General features: G+C 46.7%; 1 protein-coding gene across 1 annotated transcript; it reads left to right on the top strand.

Annotated features, from left to right (window-relative positions):
• Positions 1–1,095: 1,095 nt before the first annotated feature.
• On the top strand, positions 1,096–9,444 carry Mtnr1b (melatonin receptor 1B). The gene is made up of 2 exons (XM_038322124.1): positions 1,096–1,318; positions 8,546–9,444. Exons 1-2 carry the CDS (start codon positions 1,096–1,098, stop codon positions 9,442–9,444), a joined length of 1,122 nt encoding a protein of 373 aa, XP_038178052.1.
• The last annotated feature ends 4,082 nt before the right edge of the window (positions 9,445–13,526 follow it).

Below are 13,526 nucleotides of genomic sequence, written 5' to 3'. Positions count from 1 at the left end.
AAATCAACTCAAACAGAAGACCCTCCCACATCAGTGGAGTACTGCACAGTGGAAAAAAAATGATATCTTGAATTTTGCTGGAAAATGGATGGAGCTAGAAAACATTATCTTGAGTGAGGTAACCCAGACACAGAAAGACATATATCATATGTACTCACTTGTAAGTGATTTTCAAACATAAAGCAAAGAAAATCAGCCCACAAATCACAATTCCAGAGAAACTAGACAACAATGAGGACCCTAAGAGAGACTTACACAGATCTAATCTACATGGGAAGAAGAAAAAGACAAGATCTCCTGAGTAAATTGGGAGCATGGGGACCTTGGGAGAGGGTTGAAGGGGAGGGAAGAGGCAGGGAGGGGTGCAGAGAAAAATGTAGAGATCAATAAAAAACAAAAACAAAAAAACAACCTCCAGAACAGACCATGTACCCATATAAACATCACTCTTAAACCAATATCCACATAAGTATTTTTTAAAGTATTGGCTTTCCAACACTGACCTCAGGGCCACCCACAACACACAACATGTGGCTAAGGGATAGTTTTCCTGTCACCTCTCAGAACTCAACACTTGTGGCTTCTTTGCTCTGGGGTGGATCCCCATTCCTCCGGAGTCATGAGCTCTTCAGAGCTGCACCATCTGGCAGATGGCTTCTCAAACCTGAAGATCAGAAACCACCCACCAGCACCCACTCCAGTCTGCAAAGCTGGGTGTCCTCAAATGGACACAGCTTCTCCACGTTGGAAAGGAACTAGGGAGTCTTGGTTTTTAGGGACTTGGATTTTAGACCTTACCACTAGGCAACTTGAGGTGGCCCAGACAATGGCTGAGCTCTGGCGGCAGCGCAGAGATCCACAGCGCTGTTCCTGCTGTTCCCGGGTGTACTGCTGAGGGATGTGTTCCTTTCTACAACACCTGAGCCCCGGTCCTTGTCTGGATCCTTTATTTCTCTTGCCCCTCTGCTCACGTTCAACTAATTGTCTCCTTTAGGTCCCTCTCTACAGCCTCTTCCTAGCACTCGCTGGACCTGGAGGAGAGGCGGCGGGAGTGCCCCAAAGCTCTGCTCATCTGTGTGTCTAACCTACCCTGAGATGCCTGAGAACAGCTTTGGGGCCAATTGCTGCGAGGCTGGCGGGCTGGCAATGCGCCCTACTTGGTCTGGGTCAGCGGGCGAAGGACCACCAGGGACTCCCCGGGCTACTTGGGTGGCTCCCACGCTGTCTACTGTGATAATTGTCACCATAGTCCTGGATGTTGTGGGAAACGTCCTTGTCATCCTTTCTGTGCTCAGGAACCGCAAGCTGCGGAATACGGGTAAGTACCAGCTTCCTCAGGGCTGGCTTCCTTCTATGCCCTGCCACTGCTTCAAAGCCCGAATCTTAGATCCTTGCCCATCCCACAAACACCCCACCCGCCCCCTTTTCTCTCCTCAGTGCCCTGTGTCTCCTTCCATTCATTTCATCCTGGTCCCAAACTTTGGTTCTTTGAAGAACTTAGGGGGAAGTTTTGGTCCCCTGATGTGAAGCTATTCTGGAACTTTACTCAGGGCACACTTGATACACTAGTGCTAATGTGAACTGAGCCGAGCTTTTCTTGTGTACTTGTTAGTGGCAGGATGTGGGCGTTGTAAAGAAGTAGGCTGCTATTTATGGCATTTCAACTGTTACTGCGAGATGGGGCCTCTTTTGGCCATGGACGCTCCCCACCTGTGAGTGAGACCCCTTTCCCTGCCTGCCGAACTGATTTCATAAGTAGGCAATTAGAAAGTCATTGCTTGAGGGTGAGTGGACTATGCGTGGGTGCGAGCAATGGATGGATGAGCATTCTGTTAGGCACCGTGTCAAAGACTCATCTCGTCACTAGGAGATACAATTCCAAGTAAAAGTGTTAATTTAGACTCTTGTGGGCATGGCTTGAGTCAACACTGGCTTTTCTGAATGAAGACAGAGAAATCGGGGGACTCGCTGTGAGAACCATAACAAAGATTTGGCTATAACAGGTGACAATTCTGAAATCTTTTTTTTCCTTTCCTATATATTCCCAGTTCCCCCTTTCCCTGCAGGACAACAAAACCAGAGCTCCTGACAGGGTACAGAGGTGTGCTACCCAGTGACCTGAGGAGGAACCTCAAGGATCTACTGGTTGATTCTGGAATTCTTTTTCTTCCTCTTTTTTTTTATATTTGTTTTTCTTAAAAGAAAGCAAACTATCTTTTTTCATTATACATACCCATCCAAGTACCCACTCCCTCCCCTCCTCCCATTCCCTCCACATACCCTCCCACCTCACCCCCATTTAATCCTCAGATCAGGTGAGGCACATTGCTTTGTGGAAGGTTCAAGGCCCTCCCTACTACATCTAGGTTGAGCAAGGTATCCATCCAAAGAGAATAGGTTCCCGAAAAGCCAGTACATGCAGTCGGGATAAATCCTGGTACCACTGCCAGTGGCCCCTCAGCCTGCCCAGCCATGCAGCTGTCAACCACATTCAGAGGGACTAGTTTGGTCCTATGCTTGTTCATTTCCAGTCTGGCTGGAGTTGGTGAGCTCCATTAGCTCAGGTAGACAGTTTCAGTGGGTGAACCCATCATGGTCTTGATTCCTTTGCTCATATTCTCATTCGTCCCTGGGAATTTCTCTAGAGCCAGGTTTCTGCTAACCCTGGAATGGCTCCCTCAATCAAGATCTCTCTCTCTTTCCTTGCTCTCATCTCTGTCCTTTCTCCTTCTCAACTATCCCATTCCCTCAAGTTCTTCTCACCCCTCCCATTCTCCCCTCCTCTTCTGCTCTAATGTCATTGTTTTTACTGCTGAGTAGTTCTCTAATGTGTAAATGTGCAAATTCTCTTTATCCATTCTTCGATTGAGGGGCATCGATGTTGTTTCCAGGTTCTGGCTATTACAAACAATGCTGCTATGAACATAGCTGAACAAATGCCTTTGTAGTATGATTGAACATCTTTTGGGTATATGCCCAAAAGTGGTATTACTGGATCATGAGGTAGGTTGATTCCCAATTTTCTGAGAAACCACCATACTGGTTTCCAAAATGGTTGTACAAGTTTGCATTCCCACCAGTAATGGATGAGTGTTCCCCCTTATTCCACATCCTCTCCACCATAAGCTATCATTGGTGTTTTTGATTTTAGCCATTCTGACAGGTGTAAGATGGTATCTCAGAGTTATTTTGATTTTTATTTCCCTGATGGCTAAGGATGTTGAACATTTCCTTAAGTATCTTTTGGCCATTTGAGATTCTTCTGTTGAGAATTCTCTGTTTAGTTCTGTATCCCATTTTTAATTGAGTTATTTAGAATTTTGATGTCCAATTTCTTGAGTCTTTTATATATTTTGGAGATAAGTCCCTTGTCTGATGTGGGATTGGTGAAGATCTTTTCCCATTTAGTCAGCTGCTTTTTTTGTCTTATTGACTGAGTCTTTTGCTTTGCAGAAGCTTCTCAGTTTCCAGAGGTCCCATTTGTTTATTGTTGCTCTCAGTGTCTGTGCTACTGGGGTTAGATTTAGGAAGTGGTCTCCGGTGCCCATGCATTGAAGACTACTACCCACTTTCTCTTCTATCAGGTTTAGTGTGGTCAGATTTATATTGAGGTCTTTAATCCATTTGGACTTGAGTTTTGTCCACTGGAGTAGATAGGGATCTATTTTCATGTTGGCATCCCTCCTGGCATGCTGGGTCCCAGGGAAGCCTCTATGTGTGGAGTCTCCCTGTTCGGTCCTTAGGTTGTCTGTCATGAGAGACATGGTTGAGGAAGTAGCCATTGCTGCTTCTCACCTAAGGAAGATGGGAATCCCACTTCTTCATGCCACTTTGGACTGTCCCACTCTGTGTTTCCCACAGTGCTCAGCAGCGAGGAGTAGAGAGCAGGTGAATTGTTGGTGCTTCGTTCTCTTCTCTACCTCCTGATGCCTGTGCTGCAGCCTGGCACCAGAGAAACAAACTAACTAACGTGGTATCCACACACATTTATTCCTGCCCATGGCAACTTCCACAGTCACTCAATATAACCAGTGTTTTCTTTATTTCTTCCTCTTCCTCCTCATCCTCCTCTTCCTCTCCTACTCCTTTTTTTTTTTGAGGTGCTAGGAATGGACAAAGGAATCGTATTCATGCTAGGCAAGCGCTCTCTGTGTGCCATATGCCCAGCCCTTGGTCGGCTCTGTTGGTGACACTCATTTATCTAATGTAATATTGGCTTAAACTACGGTAAAGTGATATTTCCAAATGTTCTGAAAACCTGCAACACTTTGAAAATTGGCCCCATCCACTCTCTATTTTTTGTTTGTAAAGTGAAGAATTTACATTTACCTCAGGAACAACTTGTCTCAGACTTTGTACTCAAGTCTGTTCCCTAAATCTGTCAATACTGTGCCAGTTCTGCTCCCATTGCTGTGAAGAAATCGACAGAAGAAAGGAAAGGTTGGTCTGGGCTCACAACGTGAGGGTGCAGTCCACCACGGTGGGGAGGGAAAGGCAGCAGGAGCCTGAGACAGGTGGTCTCCCTATCTTCACAGTCAGGAGACAGGAAGAGAGCTATGCTGCTTCTCAGTTCAGGCTATTTTGTTGTTTGTCTAGACAGGGGCTCTCCTGAGAACATGCACGGACTTCGCCATGCCCGCTTCACCTCTGCCTTACTGTGTATAAACCTTGTGCTTTGATCACTTCCTCTCTCTTTAGAAACAATCTTCTATCAGGAGCTTTCTCCCACCTCTTCCCTCCCCTCTCCTCTCCTAAACCCTCAGGCTTCTCTCCTGCCTTCTCCTGCCCTCCCCTCTACTATCCCTCCCCTCTTTTCCTGCCTTCACTCTCCCTGCCCTGCCCTCCCTTACTCTCCCCTAATCCACAATACCCTTCCCTCCTTTGTCTTTCATCTCTCAATTTGTCCTCACAGGCAAATACCAAAGTCTCATGTTTTTAAAGAAAAGAGTTTCTCCTTAGCCTTAGTTGGGGTTTCCACTGCTGTAAAGAGATGCCATGACCACAACAACTCTCATAAAGAAAAAACCTTAGTTGTGGTGGCTGACAGTTCAGAGGTTTGTCCACTATCATCATCACACAACATGGTGGCCTGCAGGCAGACACAGGGATGGAGAAGGGGTTGACCTGTAGGCAACGGGAAGTGGTCTGAGACACTGGGCATGGCTTGAGCATATATGAGAGCGCAAAGCCCATCCCCACAGTGACAAATATCCTCCAACAAGGCCACACCTACTCCAACTAAGTCACACCTCCCAATTGTGCCATTCCCTATGACCTTATGGGGGCCAATTAAATATAAAGATGGGAAACTCGATGTCCAAAGTCATTTTGAACACAAGTAAACTCTTCAGAGTTCAGAAGGCAAACAAAGAGGGGCGGCTGGGGTAGCTTGGCCTTTCAGAGTTCTGTCTAATGAGGACTGGACAGTGTAGCACTGCCCACCCCCTCAGAAACAGACTTACCAGAGAGGAGACAGGATAGGAAAATCCTGTATGGGAGATGTGCTCTACCTGCGAATAACGGAGGCGTTCTACTTCAGAGAGCACAGCCCTGTAGTGGCGGCCCCTTCCGCTGATACAGCTTGTCTGACAGAGACAGGCCGGATGAGTCACCACAAGACTCTTGTATGAATGTTCATTACAAGCCATTACACACAATGAGGAACAGAGCTACACACTGGTTGATTGATTTCTCACCTGGCTGGGGGAGAAATTGGTGCAGCAGGGATCTCTTCCCTAATCTCATCCAGAGAGACCCCAGCATCTCAGCACCTCACAGATGGCGGGCAACATGAGATCCGTAGTCACCTAACTGGATTCTTGCCAAGACGCTAGAAGACAGTCGGGCTGCTGGGCAGATGACTCTCCAGCAGGGCTGGCGGATCTCAGCCTTTACGAACAGTCGGCTTAATAGGGGAGAGTAATTGAATCGCTTTCCACGTGGAGCTAATGTGTTCCGCTCGCTATTTACAGGCTGCGTGCAGCCTCTGGGGCTTTATTAGGGGAGAAGCCACATTAACACAGCAGTGCCTGCCTTGGCTTTCCCAGAGAAACAGCTGGCAGAACTGGCACCGCTTCCAGCTTTGGACTTTTTATGTCGCGTTTGTACATTCCAAGAGCCTGTGTTCTGATCATCCAGAAACAGTCAGGACCTGCAGCAACCAACCTTCTTATGTTGGTGAAAGGAAATGTTCTTTACAAAACCACCACTATGAAGATGGGGAGGGAGTCTCCAGTAGGAGGAGCCACAGGTGAAGAAGTCACAGAAAGTTCAATAATTGCCCAAATGCCTGTGACCAGAAATGGACAGAACTAAGTGTACCTCAGATTGCTCCAACCCCCAACACCTTGTGCAAACACCAAAAGGAGCCCTGAGATCCCGAACTAAGACAGTTCCTACCCTCATTGGGTTGAAGGCAGGAAACTTGGGAAGCAGTCCGTGTCTTGCATCAGCTGCTATTCTAGTTGCCATGACGAGACACCTGCCACTGGCGACCTGACTCAGTAACTGTTTGGGAGTGTAGCTCATCACCATGGGGAAGGCCTGTGGCAGGGTTGTGACGTAATCACACTGTGATGGCAGCCAGGAGGCAGAGGGGGTCAAACGCTGTCTTTTTTTTCTCAGTCTAGGATACTGGCCCAGGGGATGGTGCCACCCATATTTAGCATGTGTCATCGCTGCTCAGCTACCCTAGCCTAGAAAGACTCTCAAGACACACCTAGAGATGTGTCTGTCCCTTAGGTGGTTCTAGACAATGAAGAAAAGCTGCCACAGCCAGAAAGCTAAAGGCCGCTGGTGGTAGAGAAAACCACCAAGGCTGACAACTCACAGACAAACCATATCTCCCTCAGGACACACACACCCTTCAGATCCACCAGATCTACCCCAGGACACACACACATCCTCAGATCCACCAGATCTCCCTCAGGACGGACGGACACACACACACACACACACACGCGCGCCCTCAGATCTACCAGATCTACCCCAGGACACACACACACACACCCTCAGATCTACCAGATCTACCCCAGGACACACACGCACACACCCTCAGATCTACCAGATCTACCCCAGGATACACACGCCCTTCAGATCCACCAGATCTCTGTCAGGACACACACACGCCCTCAGATCTACCAGATCTCCCTCAGGACACACACGCCCTCAGATCTACCAGATCTCCCTCAGACCATACACCCTCAACTGTGTATTTTTTTCACTTTGAAGTAACAACCAGGAAGAAATGAGTCTTAACCCACAAAGTTTATTTACCCTCAGATTACAGCAGGATGAAGCCAAGAGAGCAGCCCATGCAGGATCCACCATCCCTAGACTCCATCCTCCCTGTGTGGTGCTCAGACCCTGGACCATGCTCCCTCTCCACCCACACTCTTGCCAGGGTTCACACTTTGGCAACCCGTCATACCCCCTGGCCATCTTGGATCCCATGCTGGCTCTAGATAGCGGTGTAGCCCTGAGGTCCTGAGAATTCCCATAGTATAATGGGACTTACTTTCTCTCCATTCTGAGCTGGGCTGACCTGGAGCTTTTGAGATGAAAATAAGCACTTCCTCAGGTCCCTATCCAAGGTACTCTGTACCACACAGCCTTCCGATCAGGTGAGCATGTGTGTTGGGACCCGGGCAGGCTGGAGCTAGCCCTTTCCCGACCTGTGTTTTAACACATGCATGCTTCATGTGTAGGTCTGACACATGAACTTCTCTCAGTGTCTCAGAGCCTCCCATTCCCTAGACTTCAGCTCATCCTCTCCCTTTCCCCGGTGCTCCGGACCCTCAGGTGGACTGAGGAAGGCGGGAGTAGGTGCAGCTGTAGAATGAGGACAGATTTGAGGCACCTGTACCAGGTGGTAGCAAAAGCCGCCCAGAATGACACAGCCCCCGCGGCAGCATGGCTTGTGAACTCAAACACAGACCCAGGAGGCGGCCCAACACCATGGAATTGTCATGGCACTTGACAGCAAGAGGAGCCATGGACACAACCAGACCCAGACAAGTACAGATGCAATCTGAGTCCTCGACAGTCTGGAAATGCCGTTTGGTTTCCACCCCCAGTGCTGATGAAAGCAATTCAGAGAAGCATAAAATGCTAGGTGCATAGCTGTACCGTGTGTGTGTGTGTGTGTGTGTGTGTGTGTGTGTGTGTGTGTGTGTGTGGTTTCTGTGTGGATGCACAAGCATTTATGGGTAAAGAAATCGGGGTTATTATCCTTGTATTCTCAGGTGCCATGCACCTTATATTTCAAACAGGATCTCTTAACAATGTGGAGCTCATGGTTAGGCTGGACTGGTTGGCTAGTCATCGAGCCCGGGAGATCTATCTGCCTTTCTTTCCCTGGAATTATAAGAATTATCACTCTGCCTGGCTTCTTTTTTTTCTTTTTAAGATGTGGGGTCTGGGATCCAAACTCAGGTCTTATGCTTGAGTTTCAAGCATTTTGCCCACCAAGCTATCTCTTCCCACCCCCCAAAATAAAGGAATTGTGAGGCCTCTACTAACTGCTAATCTGTGCTTCCTCCTTCAGGTAACTTGTTTGTGGTGAGTCTGGCTTTGGCTGACCTTATGATAGCCTTGTACCCTTACCCACTGATCCTCGTGGCTATTGTTCGTGACCGTTGGGTCCTGGGAGAAGTCCACTGCAAAGCCAGTGCCTTCGTGATCGGCCTGAGCGTCATTGGCTCCGTCTTCAATATCACAGCCATTGCCATTAACCGCTACTGGCGCATGTGTCACCGTACAACCTACCACCGGGTCTGCAGCCACTGGCGTGCCCTCCTCTACGTCAGCCTCATCTGGCTCCTCACTCTGCTGGCCTATTTGCCCAGTTTCTCTGTGGGGAACCTAGACTACGACCCACGCATCTATTCCTGCGCCTTTAACCAGAAGGCCAGCACCCGGTACACAGCAGCTGTGATGGCCATCCATTTCTTCCTTCCAATAGCTGTGGTATCCTTCTGCTACCTGCGAATCTGGGTACTGGTGCTCCGGACCCGAAGGAAGGCCAAGGCTGAAACTCAGCCACGTCTGAGGCCCAGTGACTTGCGCAGTTTCCTAACCATGTTCGCCGTGTTTGTGGTTTTTGCCATATGCTGGGCCCCCCTCAACTACATCAGCATTGCAGTGGTCATCAACCCAGAGGTGATGGTCCCAGAGGGGCTCTTTGTCACCAGTTACTTCCTAGCTTACTTCAACAGCTGCCTTAATGCCATTGTCTACGGGCTCCTGAACCAGAACTTCCGCACGGAATACAAGCGGCTCCTCTCAGCGCTCTGGAACACTGGGTGCTGCTTCCATATCGCTTCCAAATGCTGCCTTGCTAAGGAGCCACAGAGCCCAGCACCACCTACTGCCAGGGCTCCCATGCCTGTCCAGGAGGGCTCTCTAGCCTGCATCAATTGCATGGACTTAGCAGCAAAGCTTTGAAATGAGGGGAGTGGAAATACCGTCACAGTGCTATGCAACAGCCTGCTCATCCCAGTGAGGAAGTCTGTCAGGGAGCAGACGCTCCACCACAGATTGGGCACTGGATTCCAAAGGGCTGGGGTAGAAGTCAAACTCTATCTACGAAACGTCGTTTTCCCTGCCACCTTGTCCTGTTTATTGATGTCTCCCCTTTCTTGAAGGGCTAGAGGATCTCTTGATTACCTAGGCCGAAAGAGAAAACTCTGTATCATTGAAGGTAGGTGATTTCCAGGGACCCAGGAAAACGGCAGGTGCAGAGGGCCCCCCCATCACCTTTTCCTGCACATCACAAATATAGCACAGCACATACTGTATCCATTTCTACCACACATATATACACCAAAGCATACCACACAGAGAGACATCAGACACATACCATGCATGCTCACACACCGTGTGCATATGTACCAGATGCATGCATACCAAACATAACCATATACCACACATATATACAAAACATAGCACCACACATGTACACACTGCATACATATTCACCAGACACACACCATACTCACATACATACAAAACATACAACACATGCATACACAGCACACACATGCATACCATGGTGTCGTCTTCAGATGTTAATTGAGTGTTCTTGGTGAGTGTGATACAGCAGAACAGGGTGCCTGCCCTCTGAGAGGGCAGTCTGTGGACAGACTGGTATCAAGTTGGAGGTTGTTTCCTGTTTATAGTCACTGTGGCGAATGCTTGATATACTGTTGGTGTGGGAGAATTGTCTATATTCTGTCAATTATGTTTTAAATAAACACTGATTGGTCAGTAGCCAGGAAGGACAACCAGACAGGAAGTAGAGGCGGGACAATGAGAACAGGAGAATTCTGAGAAGGAGGAAGCTCATTCCTCCTGAGACCTGCCCAGATCAACGAAGAAGCAGGATGTGACCTGTCCCACTGAAAAAGGTACTGAGCCATGTGGCTAGCATAGGTAAGAATAATGGACTATATAAGCTACAAGAGCTAATAAGAAGCCTGAGCTAATGGACCAATCAGTTTATAATCTTATGGAGACCTCTGTGTGAATTTTTTTGGGACTTGCCGGCCACGGGAACCAGGCAGGGTAGAAACCCCAATGAGCAGGCCCTCATGTTACATACTATCGTATCTAACTCTTTCAAAATCCCTGGAAATAGATACTATCATGTGTTTGCAGAGTAAGATACTGAAACTCAAAGAACTTGACTGATTGGGTGAGTCCAAAAGGGTCCTAAGTTCAAAGGTAGGTGGAGAGCCAGGCCTGTTAGCACCCTACTCAGCCCTTGCAGACTTGGGAACAAGTAGCAGAGATGCATTGAGCTAGGTTAAGTACCTTATATGCATGTAATCCTCAGGGAGAAAATATACTGGCCATGAGGCTTTCCTGGAGGCAGAACAAGGGGGCACTGATATGCTGCTGGCTCAGCTCTATACCACATCTTGACCTTCCCTGGAGTGGGAAAAATCCAGGCTGACTGAGCACTTTAGTCACCTAGTTACCTGGGTATTCCTTAAAAATATGAATTCCCTGGAACCTGCCAATATTTCAGTTATGGAAATCTGATATGATATCAGAGATCCACTAGGGGAGTGATTAGGGATATGAGTGGCACCTTTAAACTGAGGGTGGATATTCCCACTTAGGGAACTCCACAGTTCACACCTCGGTCTGAGAGAGCCCTCCAATGCCAGAGTCCTCACACTCCATGCACTACAGCTGGGTGGATGTCAAAGTTGACCTCCTTAGGCAGATGTGACTCTGTCCTCTCTGCAGATACCAAAGAAGTTTCCTGTGACCCCGGCTTTGAAAAAGAAGGAGTCATCACTTGCATGTCAACAGGGTGACCCTACCCTTTCAATCATCCCTGTCTCCTAGTGTTAAATGTGTGTGTGCATACTCAGTAAATACAGGCAGAAGGATTACAATCTCCTTTCATTTTCTCAGCCTAATAATATCTCTGATCCTCCAGGTCCTTGCATGTAAGTCTAATAACCAGGACCTTTTCTTGTGTCCTTAGGTTTTCAGGATGAAGCAGTATCCTAGAGATTAATGGGAAGTGGGGAAAACCAGGGCATCTGACAATGGGCATACTCCATGGAGTGGTCTCCCACCACTGGCCCTGAGTTTAACCAAGGACAGTCAGCTCCATTCAAAGGGTTTAGAGATGACTCACCTTCTGCTTGATGAGCCCTACAATCTCTGCAAAGGTGCTTTCCAGCCATCTTCCTTCTGTGATCTTCCTTGGGACACCTGTCTTGAGATTTTTCAGGAGGTCCCAGCCTTCAAAGGGACCTCAAGTTCAGATACTGACTTCTGACTGTTTGACATCTGAGGTCAGCCAGCACTTTGGCTACCATGGATCAGGACATACAGACATGAACACATACTTAGTCAGAGACACACTTAGGACACAGAGAGTCACAAGAGACTGACAATATAATTGCCAGTTGGATACACTGCAATCATTGGTTTAAAAAGAAAGAATTAGTATGCATAAATAAATGTATAAATAAAAAATAAGCAAAATCTGAACTGTTTAAATTTTCCAAGGTGGAGAGGGTTTTAAGACAGGATCTCATATAGTCCAAACTGGCCTTGAATTTGGTATGTAGCTGAAGATGGCCTTGAATTCTGATCTTCTTGCTTCCTCTGCTTCCTGGGTGCCAGAATGACAAGCATGTCTGCTGCTACACCTGGATCTGAGGAGCAAATCTGAATGCGAGCTGTGTGATGATGTCAAGTGCAGAGTCAGGGTTATAGAGCAGAGCACTAGAGATGGGTAGGCACCAATGCAAGAATTCCTCCAACAACCTAAAAAGCAACATGGTAACACGAGAACACAGTGGTTACACAACAGGAAGACTTGATCATCCTAACCCAGAAGAAGCAGAAAAAAAAGTGACTTTAAACATAACTTTATGAAAATAATGGAGACTTTGAAAGAGGAAATGAAAAACTCCCTTAAAGAAATGGAGGAAAAGACAATCAAAACATTGGAACAAATTAATACATCCCTCAAAGAAACCCAAGAAAAAAAATCAAAAAGGTGAAGCAAACAGTTCAAGACTTGAAGACTTAAATATAGGTAATAAAGAAAACACAAACCGAGCGAATTCTGGATATAGAATATCTGGGTCAAGAAACAGGAACTACGAGACAAGTGCAACCAACAGAATACAAGAGATAGAAGAAAGTATCTCAGGTTCTGAATGTACAATAGAGGGAATAGACTCATTGGTCAAAGAAAACATTAAATCCAACAAATTCTTAACACAAAACATCCAGGTAATCTAGGACACCATGAAAAGTCCAAACCTAAGAATAACAAGGGTAGAGGAAGAAGAAAGTCTCCAGCTCAAAGACACAGAAAATATATTCAACAAAATCATGGAAGAAAACTTTCCTAACCTAAAGAAGGATATCCTATAAGATACAAGAAGCTTACAGAACACCAAATAGATTGGATCAAAATAACTGTCTCCTCACCATATAATAATCAAAATGCAAAACATACAGAATAAAGAGAGGGAAATCAGAGAAACATGACCCTTTACAATAGCCACAAATAACATAAAATATCTTGGGGTAACACTAACCAAAGAAGTGAAAGACCCATTTGAGAAAAATTTTAAGTCTTTGAAGAAAGAAATTGAAGAAGATACCAGAAAATGGAAAGATCTCCCATGCTCTTGGATAGGTAGGATCAACATAGTAAAAATGGCACTACCAAATGCTATCCATAGATTCAATGCAATCCTCATCAAAATCCAAACACAATTCTTCACAGACCTTGAAAGAACAATAATCAACTTCATATGGAAAAACAAAAAACCCAGGATAGCCAAACCAATCCTGTATAATAAAGGAACTTCCAGACACATCACCATCCCTGACATCAAGCTCTATTACTGAGCTACAATAATGAAAATAACCTGGTATTGGCATAAAAACAGACAAGTTGACAAATGGAATCAAAATGAAGACCCGAATATTAATCATTACACCTATGATTTTTGACAAAGAAGCTAAAATTACACAACGGGAAA

This window comes from Arvicola amphibius, chromosome 3 (genome assembly GCF_903992535.2).
Source record: "Arvicola amphibius chromosome 3, mArvAmp1.2, whole genome shotgun sequence".
NCBI lineage: Eukaryota > Metazoa > Chordata > Mammalia > Rodentia > Cricetidae > Arvicola > Arvicola amphibius.
The sequence above is the reverse complement of the archived record's forward strand: the minus strand, read 5'-3'. Positions and strand labels throughout refer to the sequence as shown.